The following is a 23,781-nucleotide window of genomic DNA, read 5'->3' as shown; positions in this document are numbered from 1 at the left end:
TACTCTTATAAGAGGAAAGAAATTTAATTACTAGCAAGTTTCCTATATAAAAACATAATGGTAGATATGCATACAAATTCTTCATCCAAACATCCCATATCTCATATTGGACAATTAGTAGTTACGCATTTGGTAAGTCCAACCAGGGGATTTTATGATCTGAGATGTTTCAAGTGCAGGCTAGACCATTTCACCTACTCCTCACAGGACGGCAAGGGAGGTCAGGCTGTGGCCAAGGGTGTTTCCAAGAGATTTCCTCGACGTATCTCATTGGCGGTGAATCGGAGAACGGTCTAGCAAACAAAGATTGGTTCTACAAGTTGATAGTGTGAAATTTCCATACCATATATGTCAGTCCTCAGGGGATTCTGAACCCTCCAAAACTAGAAAGCTAATAAATGCAAGCATAACGCTAGAATTGCCACCAAGAATTCAGTGAATTTTGACGTCTCCAAGTCTCAGATTCAGGTCCTGAAACCTGTATAAAGTGTGAACCATTTCCCCTTTACCTGTACTGTTCTAAAGATAGCTCTCTCTCTTTTTTTTTGGTGAGGTCCTTCTTCTTGTTGGTTAACCATGGTTAGAAGCAGCATGGGTCGCCAAAAGTTGGAGATGGTCAAAATAGCTAACGAAAGTAATCTAATGGTAACCTTCTCAAAGCGTAGGTCTGGCCTTTTCAAGAAGGCTAGTGAAATTTCAACTCTGTGTGGTGCTGAAGTCGCCCTCATTGTGTTCTCGCCTGGCAAGAAGGTCTTCTCTTTTGGCCACCCTTCTGTTGAAAAGGTGGTGGAACGTTATGTCTCGGGGAATATTCACCAAACTTCAGGTGCTTTTCATCTGATTGAGGCTCACCGGAATGCTAGGATCCGTGAACTCAACATGAAGCTAACTCAGGACGTGAATTTTGATTGCAATTTTTAGTACCATCAGTGTGCTTTCATCAGAAAACCAAAATATTCTTTTTACTAATAAATGATTCGCTAGGCGCAAAACCAACTGGAGATGGAAAAGAAAAGAGGTGAAGAGCTGGACAAACTGAGGAAAGCTAGTAAGAGTCAGAACTGTTGGGAATTTCGACCGGTGATGTACTAATACTTGCTCATAGGAGAGCCAAGCACACTGACACAATATTTAACGTGGTTCGGCAAAACCGCCTACATCCACGGAAGAAGTCAATATATTTAGAGATAGAGAAAGAATACAAAACAAATACATGGAGGAGGAGAATTACACCCTCTCATACTCAACTCTCAACTCTCTTTGCTGCAATGACAGCAAGGCTGCTACCATTGCAGCTCTCTCTTCCTCTCTACTCTCTTCACATTTTCATAATTCTTTTCACTCATTTTGCTCTCTTGCATATGCCTCTATTTATAGGCATTCATGGAGGCTTTTCTTCAACAAAGGTGGCTGCCAACTCCAACTCTTCTTCAACAATGGTGGCTGCCAACCTTTGACATCTTGGATGAGTGCACATGGTTGGTGCAATAGCAAATGGTTGTTGCACATTAATGGCAACCAACCTAACAAATGAAAACCAAAATATTCTTTTTACTAATAAATGATTCGCTAGGCGCAAAACCAACTGGAGATGGAAAAGAAAAGAGGTGAAGAGCTGGACAAACTGAGGAAAGCTAGTAAGAGTCAGAACTGGTGGCAGAGTCCTATTCAGGAACTTGACTTGGCACAGCTTGAACAATTGAAAGAATCTTTTCTAACTCTATAGCAGAATCTGGCCAGGCAAGCCTAGCAGATTCTGCTTCAAAATTCAACTCCTCCACAGCCTTTTTTCTCTCCAAACCCCGGCACTGCTGGGAATCTTCCCTTTGATACCAGTAATACAGGATCCAACTCAAACATGGCTGTGGCTCCATTCAGTTCAAACAGAACCCTGACGGCTTTCAACACAAACATGCTTTCAACACAAACATGATGCTTTCAACACAAACATGACTGGGACTCCTTTCAATCAAAGCAGCACAACAATGACTCCTTATGGATACAATCTTGGATATGAAAATGGTTTCTTCTAGATTCTCAATAATTCTGTTGAAATAATCTTAACCATGGAACAGTTAGTGCATTTACTGTTTAGATGCATCTATGTGTTCTGATTGAATTCAGTACTGTGTTTGAGATGCTATTTGAAATGATAATAAATTACCCATGATAATAAATTACCCTTTGTGTCCCTTTGTGTTTCTGAAGGATTGTTGTGAGATCTCCACACCAATACATACATCCAGTAATGCATATTCCGATTTTGCATGTGTTAATGCATTTATATTTTACACGTAAGGAAATTATCCAATTCAGAATTTTCAAAAGTTTCAGGTAAAGAAATCATTGGCCTAGTTTTCACTCTTTCTTTTTTTTGACAACTGATGCAAGCTTTTTGTGGCTAGATGTTCTTGATGCATAAAGCAGTCATCTAGATTTGCGCATCACAAACCATTGCTACTAACTGATATTCCTCTACTGCAGAAGTACTGGCTGATAAACTGGTTTTATATCGATTTTGTGTTTCTACAAGTTCAGACCAGTAATCGTAAAATGCAGAAAAGAGATCCCGTGAAAAAAAGAAAAAGAACGAAAGATGTTATCATAAACTGATGGTAGCATATTTGGTAACTTGATTCAAAATTTAAATTTGATGTCACGTCCCGAATCCCGGGTTCATGACCGGCAACGCAGGAGCAGTGTCGAAAGGACACCCCACCTACACTAAGCCTCAAAACAGACATATCAAAAGAACAAGATATTCAAAAATACGCAGCATTTCATAATCTTGAGAAATATTATATTACTCAAAACTGATAAAATCAAAGGATAGTTCAAAACTCTTCATCAGTAATTAAAACAAAAATAATAATTCATAATACTCATTACATTGTCAAAATCCAAACTTAATTAAAACAAAGTAATAGTGGAGCGTCTAAGACATCGAATCAAAACAACCTTGAACAATAAGCAAGGCATACCGACCCAAAACTGAAGAAGCAGAAACACTCAACAAAGTCCAACTGCTATCAGAAACTAAGAACCTGAAATAATATTAAGAATAAGGGGTGAGTTCAACCAACTCAGTGAGGGAATAATATTTAATATACATTTTAGATATTTTCATATTAATAATTTGTCAGATGATTTATCTTGATATACATATACATATACATACTAAATATATTATCATAACGTAGTGGAATACATGTCAGAGATCAGATGACACCTGAAGGTGACCAGATGACACCCGAGGGTGACCAGATGACACTTAAAAGTGACCAGATGACACCCGAAGGTGACCACTATGGGATGATCAGTCGCCACAGGCTGATGCTTCTCTCATCAGCTAGGTATACAGAATACTATGTGCACATAGGCTAACTACTCTCCGTTAGCATGAAGTTACTGACAAGTCCTATATCAAGGCATAATAGATATTTACAGAATCATCAAAGAAACGTATATCATATCAAATAGAATTTAGTTCGATAAAATGCGAGTGCAAATTTCAAGAATAGATGAGTACTCGGAAAACAAAGCAAAATATATAAATATAAATAGTCAAGAGATTAACTAATCGTACTCATCATATAATCAACATACATATTTACTTATATTATATGCAAATTAAAGATTATCCCACTCACCCGGAAAATATAGAACTAAAGGAACGTCAGACGAAAGACCCGAAAATCCTATTGAGGATTGTTAGGAGAACCTACAACAATATATGAAATATACTCAAAAACAAATCAAACAAAATATCTCAATGCATAAAATAAAACTAGGTTTACTCTCCTAGGTTTAGGGACTAAAACGATAATTATCCAAATAGGGACCAAAATGTAATTTTACCAAAACTGGACCAAACTGTAAATATATAACCATACTGAAATTTCACCCATAAACCATCCTTCATTCTGTCCAGAACGAACTAGGGACCTAAAAGTAATTTTTATAAAGTTTAGGGACTAAAATGTAAATTCCTAAAATTTAGGGACCAAACTAAAAATATTCCAAATCAATTATCAAACTGAGATTTATCATCCTTAACCTCATAATAACACTGTCCAGAATCTCAAAATACCATTAGGGGTCAGATTATAATTTTTCCTAAAGTTTAGGGACTAAAATGTAAATTCTTAAATTTAGGGACCAAACTGGAAATATTCCAAATCAATTATCAAACTGAGATTCATCATCCTTAACCTCATAATAACACTGTCCAGAATCTCAAAATACCATTAGGGGTCAAATTATAATTTTCCCAAAGTTTAGGGACTAAACTGTAATTTCCACAAATTGAGAGACCAAATTGAATTTTCGTCATCTTCAACCTCAAACCCAGAATTCTTCACAGATTACCTACTGTTCTTTCCAGAATTCCAACTCAAAATTCACAATTTACACAAATCATAACTCAACATCATCATCTTTACCAATAATCTTTCAAAATCAACTAATTAATCAATTACCCACAACAATCAACCCTATAACATTCAAATTAATTCATCAATTAGCCCAAAACACAAATTTTCAAAACCCTAATATTTATCAAAACATAAATTTAAATTTTAAACAACACATTTATACATTTAACAACCTAAATCTTACCTTTAAAGTTATTTCTTCTCAATCTCTTCCCTTTTCCTTCTCTTCCCCTCTTTTCTCTTCTTCTTCCTTCTCCCTCTCTTACGTTTGCTCTAAAAAAAACACAGCTCCCTCATTTATTCTTTTGTTTTATTTTCTTCCTATTTATATTTATCAACTATTATTCAATTACCACAATATCTCTCATTTAATTATACTTACTCTTTAAGCCACCAAGAACTTGGTTGCCCTTTCCTACTAATTTTCAAAACATCACATTTGATGTCTGCAATTATCTTTTTCGCGGTTGCAGCTCTTAGAAAAACCTCCACCGTGCGAAACATCGGTTGAAATGGCGCGCGGTTTATTGTAAATGACTTAAAACCATGTTTGCTTAAGGTTGTACATATACAATTGATTCATGAATAACCTGTTAATGACACTTGACGAATTGCCATATGATCTGTTAACATGTTATTCATTGCTTGAAACACACCCACCCTTTTATTCACTTCCAGAAAATGTTGCATAGATTCCCTTCTTAACGGCACCTATAATTTGCAGTTATAAATATGATTTGTTTTATCTTGCAAACTTGGCTAATGCCCTGCACTTGGCCAATATTTAGTAATGTTTTCTTCAAATAATGGTATTGGAGACTGTGAGTCCAGGAAACTGTTTTTATATTTGACTGTTCTGTCATCACTTGGACTTTCCTTTTGTAGCGACGAGGCATTAATTATGAGACTTCAACTCACCAACCCCAAGAACCTGCCAAATCTTATTCAACAACACCCGTAAGAAGCCTATGACATCTTTTCAACAAAATGCACATGAGAAGATGAACTGCCAACAAGTAAACTCAAGGGTTCCAAGTCATGGTTGCTTGCTGCAAACTAACAACATGTGTTGTATAATTTTATTAATTTCGAGAAGAGCAGTAATATACTAATTTATGAGCCGAGAACTTAACGGAGGATCAACCAAAGAAAGACACTTTTAAGATTCGTTGTTTGTCCATGAACTCTAATTGGATAACCAAACAGATTAATCTCAAAGAAATAGTCAACTAATGTGATATAGAAGTAGGTGAACTAACAATAAACCTAAAAATCGTCTTTCAGGATTTTCCAACCAACTAGTAGTGCCTAAGTCACCATAATGATTCCATGTCAATAAATACTTGTATAATCAGCCTTAACATTCCCATACAAGCCGAATAGAACAACTTATTTGTCCTACATTTCAGGTGATCACAAGTATTGTATCTTGAATTCTAGTGATGGCCTCTTGCAACAGCTTTATCCTAGCCTTATTCATCGCTCTGACATTTTCGAGCATGAATGTTAGCATAGCTGCCCGTCATCTCCTCCAGTTGCCACCATTGCCTAAGATACCAATGCCACCATTGCCTTCTATTCCAAACCTTCCTCAGCCCACATTGCCCACCGTGCCTACAACTCAACCATCCCTACCTAACCCCACACTGCCACCACTTCCTAGCATTCCCACCATCCCTACCTTTCCTACAGTCCCAAAGGTCACTTTGCCTCCTCTTCCAAGCATGCCCTCAATCCCCACAATTCCAACAATTCCCTCTATTCCATTCCTTTCCCCTCCTCCAGCAACCTCTAGCCCTTGAGTTCGCTCAATTTATCTTCTCTTAATATAGTTTACCCTTTTTGCGCTTCCTTTCTTGCGATGCAGGACATACAGCAGTCTTTCATGTTTCTTTTTTAAGGAATTTTGTCTGTCTTGGATGACTTGGGAGGGAATGAAGGCTTGTAGTTGTATGTATTTATAGTTAGGCTCACATATGTGAGCTTATTTGGGGTGTTTCTTCTTCCTTCAGTGTGCTTTATTAGTTTCCTCTATCTCGGAACTGTAGTTTCCATATACTTCTGTGTGTATTTTAATGCATTATTACAGAATAAAAGGTTGTTTGCTTAAAATTTCATTTTCGTTTATGTTTTCTCCTTAATCAACTTTTGAAAAAAAACCTGTCATCTCACATTACGAAGTTTCCCTGATCGAGCCATCAGCGTAAGCTTTACCTCTGCATGCAAGTTTGTGTCCATTTATACATTCTCGGTTTTATAAAACCAAAATTTCCAGTCTGTAAGCCGAGCTACATTTTCAAAATTTCAATTCCATCACCTTGCACTCCATTATTTCTAACAACAGAACCTGTATTTCTGAAAAAAGGAGTCCTGGGAAAATGAATTCTGCAGAAAACATCCCTGACTCTCCTTTATACCTGGTCGCAATACCTTAGCAATATGAACTTTTCTATTTAAACATAAATGTTTTTCATTTTCTATAACAGATATGCCGAAACACCATCATAAAACAAAGCAAAAGGTAATCTAAGAAGTAGGGTTGCATAAGCACAATTACAAAAATGATTTTGCGTATACCTCCATATGAAAAAAAAAATACCTGAGTTTCACTAGTTTCAGCATTACAGGAAAAATAGGGTAACCAGATAAGAATGTCTGCGAATACTTTGTAATGCCCAATTTATGCTGGCAGTATCCTCTGCTACGTAATAAAATAAAACAACAATAAGGCCTCAACCATCATTGTGAATAACCAGCTGTACTAAGATGCCCTACTCCTAAAATTTAACAGCGGCTGGAGTAATGTGTACTAGTTGCCTGAATTCAGATTTTGAAGTTCCTAAGTTTTGGCCAGCACATGCAACAAAACTCACCAAATGCAGCAGCTTGCCGCACTGCATTTACGCGCTGAATCAATGTACACGACTATGTTCACGATCACACTGTATTTACACGTAATATTCCTGGCTTTACAGTTCCTCCTAATTAGCCTGATCCATCACCTGTCAGGTTGCCTCTACTTCCACCAATTATCCCTTCAGTGCCGAGCCCTCCATAGTGTCATTCCCCAACACGGCTGCTGCTGTTCGTAATGGACCTTAAGATCATTTTTACTTTGAAGCCAGCATATATCTGGAATATATGTAAATGGTAAAAGTATGGCTTCATATATAAGCACGTAACTAAAAGTTCATGCATGCAAAATGACCTCTTATTTCCTTTTATATTTTTCGTGGCATGCAAACTGCCGAGGATTTCAGTTATTTGTGTTGTCTCTTGAATTTTCATATGAAAATAATGTTGGTATACTGTTTCAAGAATTGTTTATGAGAGATACTAATGGAAATGATAAGAAACTACCATGTTGATTTCTAAAGAATTGTTGTGATCTCCACATTAGACACATCCTGGCTTGCATATTGTTAGAATTAATTTTGAATTCTACATTAAAGCTATCCTTTTAGTTATCCAATATCTAAAATTCTCTATAAATTAATATAAATGTGTCATGAAAGTGTTGTAATTTACCTCTTAGAAGAGTAAAACAATATGAATATGATATGTTTCTACCATGCTTAATTCTTTCCTAACATTCTCACCTAATTTTTTTCTATAATATATATATATATATATATAATGTTCATCCATTTTTATTTCATAAACAAGGAAATGATCCTTTTCAGAAGTTTCTAGGTTTCGTGTAAGGAAATAAATGGCTTGGTGATTTTCAATGAATGATTGTACTTTATTTCCAAATTCAGAAGCAAGATGGCAAGTTTTAACTCTTTCATCTTGGCTCTCTTCATTGCTTTCTTTTTCCTCGGCGGCGAGGCAACTCGTCATCTTCTGCAATTGCCCCCTTTACCTTTCGTGCTGAATTTGCCTAAACCAACGTTGCCACCAATACCTTCTATACCAGTACTGTCACAGCCCACCTTTCCAACTTTGTCCACCACACAACCTTCACTACTTAAACCCACTCTGCCTCCACTTCCCAGCCTGCCAACAACGCCTAGTCTCCCCAAGGTGACCTTGTCACCACTTCCAAGCATGTCCTCAAATATTCCCACCATCCCTATCCCAACTACAATCCTCTCTATTCCATTCCTCTCGCCACCACCAGCTGGAAACTAGTTTCATTTTGAGTTTGATTATCTAGTTAATTGTCTTGTCGAAGATATCTTTTGAGTGCTTTGTTCTTATACTTGTCTATGGAGTAATGTGAAGAATTGTGTTGTTTGTTTGCTTTCATTTGAGCATTGTGGATTCCATCTGTCTCTTTAGTATCATATATATGAAATTTCACATTTAATTACCACATGCTTCTCTTTCTTTTCTTAATTATTTCCATGATCAACAAAAGTAAGGGGATTATGAGATTCTACTATAAGGTTCAAGGAAAATGGAAATATTTTAGCACTGGATGAACCTAATGATATTACCAGATACATCATTAGAAGTGAAATCATATGGACTATCTTCCACAGGCTCATAAGCCAATTCTTTTCGGGTTCATGTCTGTTTATGATCTATCAAGCGTAGCCATAAGCCTGATAAAAAATAAAAATCAGAACGCCATTAGACAAAGAAATACAAAAGAATTGAGACCACTACAGATGCGTATCCAAGTTTTCTTGACCGTCTTATGCTTGCCATGTTGAGATTTTGTAGTTCTTTACAAGCATTTCGGCATTATTTCAAAATTCCTTTGTTCTTTGGACAGTTTCAATTATCCTACTTGACCCCACAGGAAGAAGAAAAAGACCTGAGTCCTTGGGTTTTCGAGTTAACCTTCAGGTCACAATCAAATTTTTTTATCAAAATAACTTCATTTCATTTTTATTGTTGATCCGATTAGTAATCAATTTTAAATAAATTAAATTAAAATTTATTTCAAAATTCTGAATCATGAGTTTACTGGTCAACCCATCAAAAATAACAATTGTCACGTGAACTAAAAGAAACATCTAATAAATTAGAATGTCGAGCCTTAGATAATTAGAATATGGACCTATCATATTAAATAAAAACTTTTTAACTAATAGAAGTAGTTAAAAGCGATGGGCAGTGAATTTTATATTATTTTTTTGTTATTTTTTATATAATTAATTTTTAAAAGGATTTTTTTTAAATTATTTATGATTTTTTTTTAATTTTTTGTATAGATAAACTTTACATTTTAAATAAAAAATATTTATTTTTATATAATATTTTTAATATGTGTAGTCTTACATAATATTTTTTTCTCTTTTATTTTAATCAATCAAATTTAAGTTGTGTCTATTTTTATTATTGTTTAATTGAATAATTTTTTTAATAAATAGATTTAGCAAATACAATCGAGTAAATATCTTATCTTGTGAAATTAAAACATATCTTGATATCTTGTTTGTGAAATTAAAATATATTGATTTATACCTATTTTTTTATTTTATTTTTAGTTATCATTTTTGGATTTTTTTTTAAATTACACACATAGTTCCCAATTTATTTAATTACATATATTTATAATTTTTTTTATTTTCATTTAGAACTTTTTTAACTACAAAAAAGAGTAAACAAAACCTGTATATATAATTTTTTTATTAGAAAAAAATATTTCACTCGTAGCAAAGAGCGAGTCAAATATCTAGTACAAAACTTTGAAGCATTTGGTGTTTTCCCAGTAAAGAAAAAGATTGTGTTGCATTTTTCACGCATTCACAAATTAATTTGTATTTAGTGTGCATCTTTCTTTTTCTACTTTAATCATCAAACTTTTATTTTCAGTGATTTGATCCTAAATTGAATGTCAATTGCTTATTATTTTTTAGGCAAAGGCAACATCGAAAGACAAAAGACAAAAATAAAAAGGCACCCAAAATAGATTATGCGTCCAAAGTTTGTTCAAAAATACACTTTGGTCCTTAATCTTTAGAAATAATATAATTTAGATCCCTTTGAATGTATAAGATTCAATTTTGATCCAAAATTTCATTTTCCTTATACTTTAGCCCATGGTTAAAGAGATGAGACAACTAGATTTACTGGATTCCAACATTAGAGAGAGAAAATTAGTGTTGATAATGATTTCAGTCATAAAAATTATTGATTTTGATATCAATTGATTTCATTTAGTGAGGGGGGTTCTACTTAAATGTTTTTAAACCTTAAAATTACTTAAAAATCATATCTAAACTCGGATGAATTTTTTTGTTTCAAGCTGATTTCAAGGTTTTGTGTGGTTTTTTTTTTTAATGTTTTTATGGTATTTATCAATGAGTTTAGGGTTTTTTCTAGGTATGTGGTCAAACCAAAACCCAACAACCCCTTCTTTTTTTTTAAGCTGAAAATGCATTGTATGTTTTTTTTTTCAAAAACATTTAGGACAAATAGTAAATCAATTTTCAAAAAATAAAAGCCCATGTGTGGCTCTTTTCTAATGAGCTGTATATATGACTTGGCTTATAGACCTGAAAACATCTAATCTCTTTCTATCTTTTTTAATTTTGATTTTTTTGTTTTAATTTAATGTCTTTTATATATTTTTTAAAATATTTTTTAATTTATATTTCAATTAATATCTCTTTTTTTTGACTTTTTTTGTTGTTGTTTATTTAAACTTTTTAAATAACAATTATTTTTCTAATTATTTTGTATGCATGTAATTTTTAAAGAGATTGTTACAAGTCACCTATTTTTGTTAACTTTATATAGATGGAATTTATTTTTAAAAATAAAAAAATATTTATTTTTGGATAATATTTTTAATATGTGTAACCTTGCATAATATTTTTTTTCTTTTATTTTATTCAATCAATTTTATATGTGTGTCAATTTTTATTATCATTTGATTTAATAAAAAACTTATTTTTATAAAAACATTCATCAAACACAAATGGATAAAGACCCGTGTTTTAAGATTAAATATCTTGATATGCATTTATCTCTCAATTATTTCAGTTTTATATTTAGGTATTGTTAATAAATTATTTTTTGATTTATTTATATAAATAGTTCTCTATTTATTTAATTAAATATGTGCATGAACTTTTTTATTTATATTTAAGGATTTTTTAAGAAAAAACACTACAAAAAAGTTTATATGCTTAATTTTTTTATTGAAAAAAAACATTTAACCCTCAATAAATAGCGAGCTAATAGCTCGAATAAAACTATATAAAATAAACTTTAAAGCAATATTGGAAAAGAAAGGAAAGACGGAGTTGAATCTAATTTTGGGTGCAACCTATGGATAATCATAATATTTTAAACATAAAACATAAGGTTGTTGTTTATGGCATTTCAGTTAAAATTCATCATCCCACTTCTCATCTTTAATAAAATTTTTAGAATTTTATGATAAATGTGACTTGTTGCTTTGTAATAAGTCCTATAGTAATTTATTTATTTTCCTAAGAAAAGCTCAATTTTTTCAAATTTGAAACTTAAAAGGATAACCCATCTAGCGATGTTGTCCCTAATAGCTAAGATTGGTGTTCTTCTTAAATGTGTGTGTGTATTTTACTTTTTCAGAATGTATTTTTTTATTGTATTAAAATCATGAATGAAGACATAAAATAAATTTATTTTTGAAATAAATTTTAGAGCAAATTTATATTATTTTAAAATAAAAATTATAGAGAGATATATTTCATTTGTCTTCATTATCCTTGATTTTTATAGTAATTAAACATTAACTTATTTATCCTTATTTATCCAAGTCTTAACATTTTTATTTATTTATTTGGTAACATTCCGGACAGCAACAATTAACAAAAGATGGGAGATTGAATGGTGGAATTTAAATTTTTTTAATCCAACAAAGAAAAACATAGGTGGTCAACAACAATGAACATATGTTCTTCTTTTCAATGTACGTAGCTTAGAAGATGAGCTAACAAAAACAAAACTAAAAATGATTGTCTCTGTTTTCTCAACTTAACCACCATTGAAGAGAGATCTCCTTTCTTCATCTCCATCTACATAAACCTCAATACTAGCCCTGCTATGTCACACAGAATCCTATATAATTCATTGTTGGAATATATATATATAGTTCATAATCTTGTGACGCCTTGAAATATTAGCAAGATGGCAAGTTTCAAGTGTTTTAGTTTTGCACTTGTTCTTCTGTCATTTTGGTGCGGCCAAGCAACTCGCCATCTTCTACAACTATTGAATTTGTTTAAACTAACATTGCCACCATTGCCTTCTATACCAACACTGCCACAGCCCACCTTGCCAACCGCTCTATCTTCGCTGCCGAAGCCCACCTTGCCTCCACTTCCTAGCATGCCGACAATGCCTGCTGTACCTATGATCACCTTGCCTCCCCTTCCAAGCATGCCCTCAATTCCCGCAATTCCAATCCCAACTACAATCCCCGCCATTCCATTCCTCTCTCCTCTACCTGCCACCACTAGCCCTTGAGTTGATCTCCTCGCCCTGTTCCTTGCGATGAGAACTTGCATGTACCATTGGTGTGGCTTTGATTTGGCCTAGGCACATACACAATGTCCTTAGAGTACTGTTGGGATTTTTGCCATTTGTTTTGTTTATGCTGTATTTTTATGGTACTTTGTATTTATGCTTGTACTTTGAGATGTATTATCCTTGCGTTATGTTTTCTCAATTTTACTTTGCCTCCAAAATCTTCAATATGTGTGATGCAACGAAATTAAATAGCTACAGTAATCAAACAAATATATCGGAAAGGGCATTCCTTTCCAATAAAAAACAAAACAAATATATCGGAGATTTCTTTGTGGGGATTTCCATTATGACACAGAGATAGGATAAGGATAGTCTCTTGAATAGGAAACTAAGAATATTCTGGGAAATAAACCATATGAATGGTGCAATTATTACAACCAAGATAATCTCTTGAATAGAAAACTAAGAATATTCTGGGAAATAAACCATATGAATGGTGTAATTATTACAACCAAGATAAAAAAAATTTATTTGTGGGGGTGGGGGGGTCTTTAAAGCAAAATTTACTTGCAATCTAGTGAAAATTGCATATGTGATGAGTTTTCCAATTCCACATGAAATTGCAAAGGAAAATGTATGAAAGCAGAGAAAATTACTTGGGCAGAAGGATGTCACATTTTCCTTTGGAGTTATATCAGATTATGGATTCTGCTATACTCATATAAGAGGAAAGAAATTTAAATACTAGCAAGTTTACTATATAAAAACATAATGGTAGATATGCATACAAATTCTTCTTCCAAACATCCCATATCTCATATTGGACAATTAGTAGTTACGCATTTGGTAAGTCCAACCAGGGGATTTTATGATCTGAGATGTTTCGAGTGCAGGCTAGACCATTTCACCTACTCATCACAGGACGGCAAGGGAGGTCAGGCTGTGGACAAGGGTGTTTCCAAGAGATTTCCTCGACGTATCTCATTGGCGGTGAATCGGAGAACGGTCTAGCAAACAAAGATTGGTTCTACAAGTTGATAGTGTGAAATTTCCATACCATATATGTCAGTCCTCAGGGGATTCTGAACCCTCCAAAACTAGAAAGCTAATAAATGCAAGCATAACGCTAGAATTGCCACCAAGAATTCAGTGAATTTTGACGTCTCCAAGTCTCAGATTCAGGTCCTGAAACCTGTATAAAGTGTGAACCATTTCCCCTCTACCTGTACTGTCCTAAAGATAGCTCTCTCTCTTTTTTCTTGGTGAGGTCCTTCTTCTTGTTGGTTAACCATGGTTAGAAGCAGCAAGGGTCGCCAAAAGTTGGAGATGGTCAAAATAGCTAACGAAAGCAATCTAATGGTAACCTTCTCAAAGCGTAGGTCCGGCCTTTTCAAGAAGGCTAGTGAAATTTCAACTCTGTGTGGTGCTGAAGTCGCCATCATTGTGTTCTCGCCTGGCAAGAAGGTCTTCTCTTTTGGCCACCCTTCTGTTGAAAAGGTGGTGGAACGTTATGTCTCGGGGAATATTCCCCAAACTTCAGGTGCTTTTCATCTGATTGAGGCTCACCGGAATGCTAGGATCCGTGAACTCAACATGAAGCTAACTCAGGTACGTGAATTTTGATTGCAATTTTTAGTACCATCAGTGTGCTTTCATCAGAAAACAAAAATATTCTTTGTACTAATAAAGGATTCACTAGGCGCAAAACCAACTGGAGATGGAAAAGAAAAGAGGTGAAGAGTTGGACAAACTGAGGAAAGCTAGTCAGAGTCAGAACTGGTGGGAGAGTCCTGTTCAGGAACTTGACTTGGCACAGCTTGAACAATTGAAAGCATCTTTTCTAACTCTAAAGCAGAATCTGGCCAGGCAAGCCCAGCAGATTCTGCTTCAAAATTCAGCTCCTCCACAGCCTTTTTTCTCTCCAAACCCCGGCACTGCCGGGAATCTTCCCTTCGATACCAGTAATACAGGATCCAACTCAAACATGGCTGTGGCTCCATTCAGTTCAAACACACCCATGACTGCTTTCAACACAAACATGACTGGGACTCCTTTCAATCAAAGCAGCACAACAATGACTCCTTATGGATACAATCTTGGATATGGAAATGGTTTCTTCTAGATTCTTAATAATTCTGTTGAAATAATCTTAACCATGGAACAGTTAGTGCATTTACTGTTTAGATGCATCTATGTGTTCTGGTTGAATTCAGTACTGTGTTTGAGATGCTATTTGAAATGATAATAAATTACCCTTTGTGTTTCTGAAGGATTGTTGTGAGATCTCCACACCAATACATACATCCAGTAATGCATATTCCGATTTTGCATGTGTTAATGCATTTATATTTTATACGTAAGGAAATTATCCAATTCAGAATTTTCAAAAGTTTCAGGTAAAGAAATCAATGGCCTAGTTTTCATTTATTTATTTATTTTTTCGACAAGAGATGCAAGCTTTTTGTGACTAGATGTTCTTGATGCATAAAGCAGTCGTCTAGATCTGCGCATCACAAACCATTGCTACTAACTGATATTCCTCTACTGCAGAAGTACTGGCTGATAAACTGGTTTTATATCGATTTTGTGTTTCTACAAGTTCAGACCAGTAATCGTAAAATGCAGAAAAGAGATCCCGTGAAAAAAAGAAAAAGAACGAAAGATGTTATCATAAACTGATGGTAGCATATTTGGTAACTTGATTCAAAATTTAAATTTGATGTCTGCGATTATCTTTTTCGCGGTTGCAGCTCTTAGAAAAACCTCCACCGTGCGAAACATCGGTTGAAATGGCGCGCGGTTTATCGTAAATGACTTAAAACCATGCTTGATTAAGGTTGTACATATACAATTGATTCATGAATAACCTGTTAATCCATGAACTCTAATTGGATAACCAAACAGATTAATCTCAAAGAAATAGTCAACTAATGTGATATAGAAGTAGGTGAACTAACAATAAACCTAAAAATCGTCTTTCAGGATTTTCCAACCAACTAGTAGTGCCTAAGTCACCATAATGATTCCATGTCAATAAATACTTGTATAATCAGCCTTAACATTCCCATACAAGCCGAATAGAACAACTTATTTGTCCTACATTTCAGGTGATCACAAGTATTGTATCTTGAATTCTAGTGATGGCCTCTTGCAACAGCTTTATCGTAGCTTTATTCATCGCTCTGACATTTTCGAGCATGAATGTTAGCATAGCTGCCCGTCATCTCCTCCAGTTGCCACCATTGCCTTCTATTCCAAACCTTCCACAGCCCACATTGCCCACCGTGCCTACAACTCAACCATCCCTACCTAACCCCACACTGCCACCACTTCCTAGCATTCCCACCATCCCTACCTTTCCTACAGTCCCAAAGGTCACTTTGCCTCCTCTTCCAAGCATGCCCTCAATCCCCACAATTCCAACAATTCCCTCTATTCCATTCCTTTCCCCTCCTCCAGCAACTACTACTCCTTGAGTTCGCTCAATTTATCTTCTCTTAATATAGTTAACCCTTTTTGCGGTTCCTTTCTTGGGATGCAGGACATACAGCAGTCTTTCATGTTTCTTTTTTAAGGAATTTTGTCTGTCTTGTATGACTTGGGAGGCAATGAAGGCTTGTAGTTGTATGTATTTACAGTTAGACTCACATATGTGAGCTTATTTGGGGTGTTTCTTCTTCCTTCAGTGTGCTTTATTAGTTTCCTCTATCTCGGAACTGTAGTTTCCATATACTTCTGTGTGTATTTTAATGCATTATTACAGAATAAAAGGTTGTTTGCTTAAAATTTCATTTTCGTTTATGTTTTCTCCTTAATCAACTTTTGAAAAAAAACCTGTCATCTCACATTACGAAGTTTCCCTGATCGAGCCATCAGCGTAAGCTTTACCTCTGCATGCAAGTTTGTGTCCATTTATACATTCTCGGTTTTATAAAACCAAAATTTCCAGTCTGTAAGCCGAGCTACATTTTCAAAATTTCAATTCCATCACCTTGCACTCCATTATTTCTAACAACAGAACCTGTATTTCTGAAAAAAGGAGTCCTGGGAAAATGAATTCTGCAGAAAACATCCCTGACTCTCCTTTATACCTGGTCGCAATACCTTAGCAATATGAACTTTTCTATTTAAACATAAATGTTTTTCATTTTCTATAACAGATATGCCGAAACACCATCATAAAACAAAGCAAAAGGTAATCTAAGAAGTAGGGTTGCATAAGCACAATTACAAAAATGATTTTGCATTTACCTCCATATGAAAAAAAAAATACCTGAGTTTCACTAGTTTCAGCATTACAGGAAAAATAGGGTAACCAGATAAGAATGTCTGCGAATACTTTGTAATGCCCAATTTATGCTGGCAGCATCCTCTGCTACGTAATAAAATAAAACAACAATAAGGCCTCAACCATCATTGTGAATAACCAGCTGTACTAAGATGCCCTACTCCTAAAATTTAACAGCGGCTGGAGTAATGTGTACTAGTTGCCTGAATTCAGATTTTGAAGTTCCTAAGTTTTGGCCAGCACATGCAACAAAACTCACCAAATGCAGCAGCTTGCCGCACTGCATTTACGCGCTGAATCAATGTACACGACTATGTTCACGATCACACTGTATTTACACGTAATATTCCTGGCTTTACAGTTCCTCCTAATTAGCCTGATCCACCACTTGTCAGGTTGCCTCTACTTCCACCAATTATCCCTTCAGTGCCGAGCCCTCCATAGTGTCATTCCCCAACACGGCTGCTGCTGTTCGTAATGGACCTTAAGATCATTGTTACTATGAAGCCAGCATATATATGGAATATATGTAAATGGTAAAAGTATGGCTTCATATATAAGTACGTAAATAAAAGTTCATGCATGCAAAATGGCCTCTTATTTCCTTTTTTCGTGGCATGCAAACTGCCGAGGATTTCAGTTATTTGTGTTCTCTCTTGAATTTTCATATGAAAATAATGTTGGTATACTGTTTCAAGTATTGTTTATGAGAGATACTTATGGAAATGATAAGAAACTACCATGTTGATTTCTAAAGGATTGTTGTGATCTTCGCATTAGATACATCATGGCTTGCATATTGTTAGAATTAGTTTTGGATTCTACATTAAAACTATCCTTTTAGTTATCCAATATCTAAAATTCTCTATAAACTAATATAAATGTGTCATGAAAGTGTTGTAATTTACCTCTTAGAAGAGTAAAACGATATGAATACGATATGTTTCTATCATGCTTTCTTTCCTAACTTTCTCACCTAATTTTTTTCTAACATATATTCTTATTATATATATATATATATGTTCATCCATTTATATTTCATAAACAAAGAAATGATCCCTTTCAGAAGTTTCAAGGTTTCATGTAAAGAAATAAATGGCTTGGTGATTTTCAATGAATGATTGTACTTTATTTCCAAATTTTATTGCTACATTGCTCCTTTCTAGGTATTTCTAACACTGCTAATCTCTTAATAACAAAAAATCATAATTATTTGGTAGTAGAAAATTAATCCATTGATATATTTGATAGACTTAATAAAATTATTTCAGTTGATCATTAACAGAAAACTGATAATTATCTTCATAAAATTAAGGTGATATGGTATAATTGCAGTAGATTTTTTTGGGTGTGGATTGTAATATGAAGTTTGTACTATTTCATGTAGCATGCCACACAAAATTATAGGCTATAACTCAAACTCGGTTCTGGAAATAACCATAAAGTATAGTTTCAGTTGCAGCAGAAAATTATAGCTATTACTGCATAATATTTCTGCAGAATCTACAGACTGTTATTTTTGCAGAATCCGAGACATGGCTATACATTATGTGCTCATAAATACCATGTTTCTTGCTCATGGTTAGAGACCTTAAACCCATTAAAAATTAAACAAACATCGCAGGTTAGAGACAAGCAATCCCCTTGTCTACTTTTACTTTCCTCAACTTGGACTTTTTAGGAATGTTCAAGTTGTTCTGGCCTTAGCCAGTTTAGTTAGCTACTCCAACCACATAGACGACAGAACTGATTTTCTGTGATTACGATGTAGTAGAAAGATTAGATTGGCTAAAACAACGAGTCTAATGTTTTTTTTTTCTTTTAAGAAAAGAACAGTTTCAGGGGTTAGCTGTTCCTTCGAACTAAAAACTAGATTACCAAACAAATACTCGGTGGTTTGCTTGGCCAACAATACAAGTTTGAATTCTGCACTAGCCAGCATAAGTACACAATGGGAAGCAAAAAACATTCTCGTAGTCACAACAACTGTAACAACAAGAAAGAAAAAAGAACATGGTATTGTTTTCAATGGAAGATGGATAAGAAGGTGACCTACCATTAACAAAACTCAAAATGATTGCCTTTCTTTCTATACTAAACCAACCATCTGTCACAGATCACAGGGAGATCTCTCCTACAATATCTCCATCTATATAAATCCATTACGAGCCCTGGTTTATCACGAACAATCTCATACTGTTCTTTGTTTGCTTATTCGTAGGCCATTAATTCAGAAGCAAGATGGCAAGTTTTAACTGTTTCATCTTGGCTCTCCTCATTGCTCTTTCTTTTCCAGGCGGCGAGGCAGCTCGTCATCTTCTGCAATTGCCCCCTTTACCTTCCGTGCCGAATTTGCCTAAACCAACGTTGCCACCAATGCCTTCTATACCAACACTGCCACAGCCCACCGTGCCAACTTTGCCCACCACACAACCCTCATTGCCTAAACCCACTCTGCCTCCACTTCCCAGCCTGCCAACAATGCCTAGTCTCCCAAAGGTGACCTTGCCTCCACTTCCAAGCATGCCCTCAAATATTCCCACCATCCCTATCCCGACCACAATCCCCTCTATTCCATTCCTCTCCCCACCACCAGCTGGAAACTAGTTTCATTTTGAGTTTGATTATCGAGTTAATTGTCTTGTCGAAGATATCTTTTGAGTGCTTTGTTCTTATACTTGTCTATGGAGTAATGTGAAGAATTGTGTTGTTTGTTTGCTTTCATTTGAGCATTGTGGATTCCATCTGTCTCTTTAGTATCATATATATGAAATTTCACATTTAATTACCACATTCTTCTCTTTCTTTTCTTAATTATTTCCATGATCAACAAAAGCAAAGGGATTATGAGATTCTACTACAATGTTCAAGAAAAATGGAAATATTTTAGCACTGGATTAACCTGATGATATTACCAGATACATCATAAGAAGTGAAATCATATGGACAATCTTCCACAGGCTCATAAGCCGATCCTTTTCAGGTTCATGTCTGTTTATGATCTATCAAGCGTAGCCACAAAACTGATAATATTATTCCAACAAATAAAAATCAGAACGCCATTAGACAAGGAAATACAAAAGAATTGAGACCATTGCAGATGTTTGTTCAAGTTTTCTTGACCGTTTTATGCTTGCCATGCTGAGATTTTGTAGTTCTTTACAAGCATTTCGGCATCATTTCAAAATTCCCTTGTTCTTTGGACAGTTCCAATTATCCTACCTGGCCCCACAGGAAGAAGAAAAAGACTCGGGTCATTGGGTTTTCGAGTTAACCTTCGGGTCACAATTAAATTTTTTTTATCAAAATAACTTCATTTCATTTTTATTGTCGATCCGATTAGTAATCAATTTTAAATAAACTAAATTAAAATTTATTTCAAAATTTTGAATCATGAGTTTACTAGTCAACTCGCTAGAAATAACAATTGTCACGTACATTAAAAAAAGCATCTAATAAATTAGAATGTCGAGGCTTAGATAATTAGAATATGGGCCTATCATATTAAATAAACACTTTTCAATTAATAGAATTAATAGAAGTAGTACACAGCAATGGGCCAGTGAATTTTATAATATTTTTTTGGTTATTTTTTATATATTTAATTTTTAAAGAGATTTTTTATTTTTTTATTATTTTTTTAATTTTTTGTATAGATAAACTTTATGTTTTAAATAAAAATTATTTATTTTTATATAGTATTTTTAATATATACAGTCTTACATAATATTTTTTTTCTCTTTTATTTTATTCAATCAAATTTAAGTTGTGTCTATTGCTATTATTGTTTAATTGAATGTTTTTTTAATAAATAAATTTAGCAAACATAATCGAGTAAATATCATGTCATATGAAATTAAAATATTTTGATTTATATCTATTTTTTGATTTTTTAATTTTATTTTTAGTTATTATTTTTGGATTTTAAAAAAACATTTACGTATATAGTTCTCAATTGATTTGATTACATATATTTATATTTTTTTTATGTTCATTTAGAACTTTTTTAACTACAAAAATGTGTTATTAGAAAAAATATTTGATTCGTAGCAAGGAGCGAGTCAAGTATCTAGTACAAAATCTAAAGCATGTGGTTTTTTTCCATAAATAAAAAGACCAAGGAGCGAGTCAAGTATCTAGTACAAAAATCTAAAGCATGTGGTTTTTTTCTATAAATAAAAAGATTGTGTTGCATTGTTCACACATTCACAAATTCATTTGGATTTAGTGTGCATCTTTCTTTTTCTACTTTAATCATCAAACTTTTATTTTCAGTGATTTGATCCTAAATTGAATGTCAATTGCTTATTATTTTTTAGGCAAAGGCAACCTTGAAAGACAAAAATAAAAAGGCACCCAAAATAGATGATGTGTCCAAAGTTTGTATAAAAATACACTTTGGTCCTTAATCTTTAGAGATAATATAATTTAGGTCTCTTTGAATGTCTAAGATTCAATTTTGATCCAAAATTTCATTTTCCTTATATTTTAGCCCTTGGTTAAAGAGATGAGATAAATAGATTCACTGGATTCCAACATTAGAGAGAGAAAATTAGCGTTGATAATGATTTCAGTTACAAAAATTATCGATTTTGGTATCAATTGATTTCATTTGGTGAGAGAGGTTCCACTTAAATATTTTTAAACCTTAAAATTAACTAAAAATTATATCTAAGCTCAGAAGAATTTTTTTATTTCAAGTTGATTTCTAGGTTTTGTGTGGTCTTTTTTAAAAAAAAATTATGGTATTTATCAAGGAGTTTAGGGTTTTTTCTAGGTATGTGGTCAAACCAAAATCCAAGAGCCCAATTTTTTTTTTCAAGTTGAAAATGCATTGTATGTTTTTTTTTTTCCAAAAACATTTAGGACAAATGATAAATCAATTTTAAAAAATCAAAGGCCCGCGTGTGGCCCTTTTCTAATGAGCTAAATATATGATTTGGCTTATCACACCTAACAACATCTAATCTCTTTTTTTCTTTTTTAATTTTGATTTTTTTTGTTTTAATTTAATGCCTTTTATATCTTTTTTAAATAATTTTTTAATTTATATTTTAATTAATATATCTTCTTTGTGACTTTTTTTGTTGTTGTTTATTTAGACTTTTTAAATAACAATCATTTTTCTAATTATTTTTTATGCATGTAATTTTTAAAGAGGTTATTATGATTTACCTATTTTTTTAACTTTATATAAATGAACTTTATTTTTGGATAATATTTTTAATATCTGCAGCCTTGCATTCTTTTATTTTATTCAATCAATTTTATATGTATATCAGTTTCTATTATCATTTTTAATAAAAATGAATAAATAAATAAATGAATAAATCAAAAAACTTATTTTAATAAAAAAATATTCATTAAACATAAATGAATAAATGACCTGTGTTTTGAGATTAAATATCTTGATCTGTATTTATCTCTCAATTGTTTCAATTTTATTTTTAGTTATCGTTAATAAATTATTTTTTAATTTATTTATATAATTGACTTTCAATTTATTGAATTAAACATGTGCATAAATTTTTTGATTTATATTTAGGGATTTAAAAAAAACAATTCAAAAAAATCTACATGATCAATTTTTTTATTGAAAAAAAACCTTTAAACCATGATAAAAAGCGAGCAAGTAGCTGAATAAAACTATATAAAATGAACTTTAAAGCAATATTGGACAAGGAAGGCAAGAGAGAGTTGAATCTAATTTTGAGTGCAACCTATGGATAATCATAATATTTTAAGCATAAAACATAAGGATGTTGTTTGTGGCATTTCAGTTGAAATTCATCATCCCACTTCTCCCCTCCATAGGATAAGATTTCAAAACATAACGCCTTTTGTAAATTTCTCATCTTTAGTAATTTTTTGGAATTTTATGAGAAATTTGACTTGTTACTTTGTAAGAAGTCCTATAGTAATTTATTTATTTTCCTCAGAAAAGCACAATGTTTTCAAGTTTGAAACTTAGAAGATAACCCAGTTAGCTATGTTGTCTCTAATATCTAAGATTGGTATTCTTGTTAAGTGTGTGTGTGTATTACTTTTTCAGGATGTATTTTTTTTATTGTCTTAAAATCATGAATGAAGACATAAAAAAATTTATTTTAAGAATATTTTTAAAGTAAATTTATGTAATTTTAAAATAAAAATTATAGAGAGATATATTTCATTTGTCTTCATTATCCTTGATTTTTATAGTAATTAAACGTTAACTTATTTATCCTTATTTATCCAAGTCTTAACATTTTTATTTATTTATTTGGTAACATTCCGGACAGCAACAATTAACAAAAGATGGGAGATTGAATGGTGGAATTTAAATTTTTTTAATCCAACAAAGAAAAACATAGGTGGTCAACAACAATGAACATATGTTCTTCTTTTCAATGTACGTAGATTAGAAGGTGAGCTAACAAAAACGAAACTAAAAATGATTGTCCCTGTTTTCTCAACGAAACCACCATTGAAGAGAGATCTCCCCGCTTCATGTCCATTTACATAAACCCCAAGACTAGCCCTGCTATGTCACACAGAATCCTATACAATACACTCTTGAAATATATATATACACACAGTTCATAATCTTGTAAGGCCTTGAAAAACTAGCGAGATGGCAAGTTTCAAGTGTTTTAGTTTTGCACT

The 23,781-nt window shown here is 33.2% G+C and overlaps 3 protein-coding genes and 2 long non-coding RNA genes across 5 annotated transcripts; 3 read left to right on the top strand and 2 right to left on the bottom strand.

The window, feature by feature from the left end:
• Positions 1–255: 255 nt before the first annotated feature.
• On the top strand, positions 256–2,033 carry LOC105124694 (agamous-like MADS-box protein AGL62). Its single transcript, XM_011024797.1, is given in 3 exon segments — positions 256–897; positions 1,574–1,912; positions 1,950–2,033. Coding segments are annotated over 3 exon segments (744 nt in total). The 5' UTR covers positions 256–576.
• An 816-nt stretch (positions 2,034–2,849) lies between these two features.
• Positions 2,850–4,666, bottom strand: LOC105124640 (uncharacterized). The gene is made up of 3 exons (XR_842095.1): positions 4,618–4,666; positions 3,651–3,721; positions 2,850–3,044 (listed from the first exon to the last, which is right to left on the bottom strand). It is a non-coding gene; the product is annotated as an uncharacterized LOC105124640 (long non-coding RNA).
• A 1,132-nt stretch (positions 4,667–5,798) lies between these two features.
• LOC105124641 (protein app1-like) lies at positions 5,799–6,260 on the top strand. Its single transcript, XM_011024742.1, has one exon. It carries the CDS (start codon positions 5,876–5,878, stop codon positions 6,233–6,235), a length of 360 nt encoding a protein of 119 aa, XP_011023044.1. The 5' UTR covers positions 5,799–5,875; the 3' UTR covers positions 6,236–6,260.
• A 7,252-nt stretch (positions 6,261–13,512) lies between these two features.
• LOC105124642 (agamous-like MADS-box protein AGL62) lies at positions 13,513–15,079 on the top strand. Its single transcript, XM_011024743.1, has 2 exons — positions 13,513–14,456; positions 14,548–15,079. Exons 1-2 carry the CDS (start codon positions 14,139–14,141, stop codon positions 14,968–14,970), a joined length of 741 nt encoding a protein of 246 aa, XP_011023045.1. The 5' UTR covers positions 13,513–14,138; the 3' UTR covers positions 14,971–15,079.
• A 4,334-nt stretch (positions 15,080–19,413) lies between these two features.
• On the bottom strand, positions 19,414–19,733 carry LOC105124643 (uncharacterized). The gene is made up of 2 exons (XR_842096.1): positions 19,646–19,733; positions 19,414–19,594 (listed from the first exon to the last, which is right to left on the bottom strand). It is a non-coding gene; the product is annotated as an uncharacterized LOC105124643 (long non-coding RNA).
• Positions 19,734–23,781: the final 4,048 nt, after the last annotated feature.

The sequence above is a fragment of the Populus euphratica genome, unplaced genomic scaffold (assembly GCF_000495115.2).
Source record: "Populus euphratica unplaced genomic scaffold, PopEup_1.0 scaffold35.1, whole genome shotgun sequence".
NCBI classification, from domain to species: domain Eukaryota; kingdom Viridiplantae; phylum Streptophyta; class Magnoliopsida; order Malpighiales; family Salicaceae; genus Populus; species Populus euphratica.
Note: the sequence above shows the minus strand (reverse complement) of the source record. Positions and strands in the feature narration are given on the sequence as shown.

Bases quoted from the DNA above. Each gene is read 5' to 3' on its own strand.
- LOC105124641 (XM_011024742.1), top strand. From the start codon at position 5,876: ATGGCCTCTTGCAACAGCTTTATCCTAGCCTTATTCATCGCTCTGACA.
- LOC105124642 (XM_011024743.1), top strand. From the start codon at position 14,139: ATGGTTAGAAGCAGCAAGGGTCGCCAAAAGTTGGAGATGGTCAAAATA. The intron at 14,457-14,547 runs GTACGTGAATTT...AGGATTCACTAG, and splicing joins TCAACATGAAGCTAACTCAG to GCGCAAAACCAACTGGAGAT.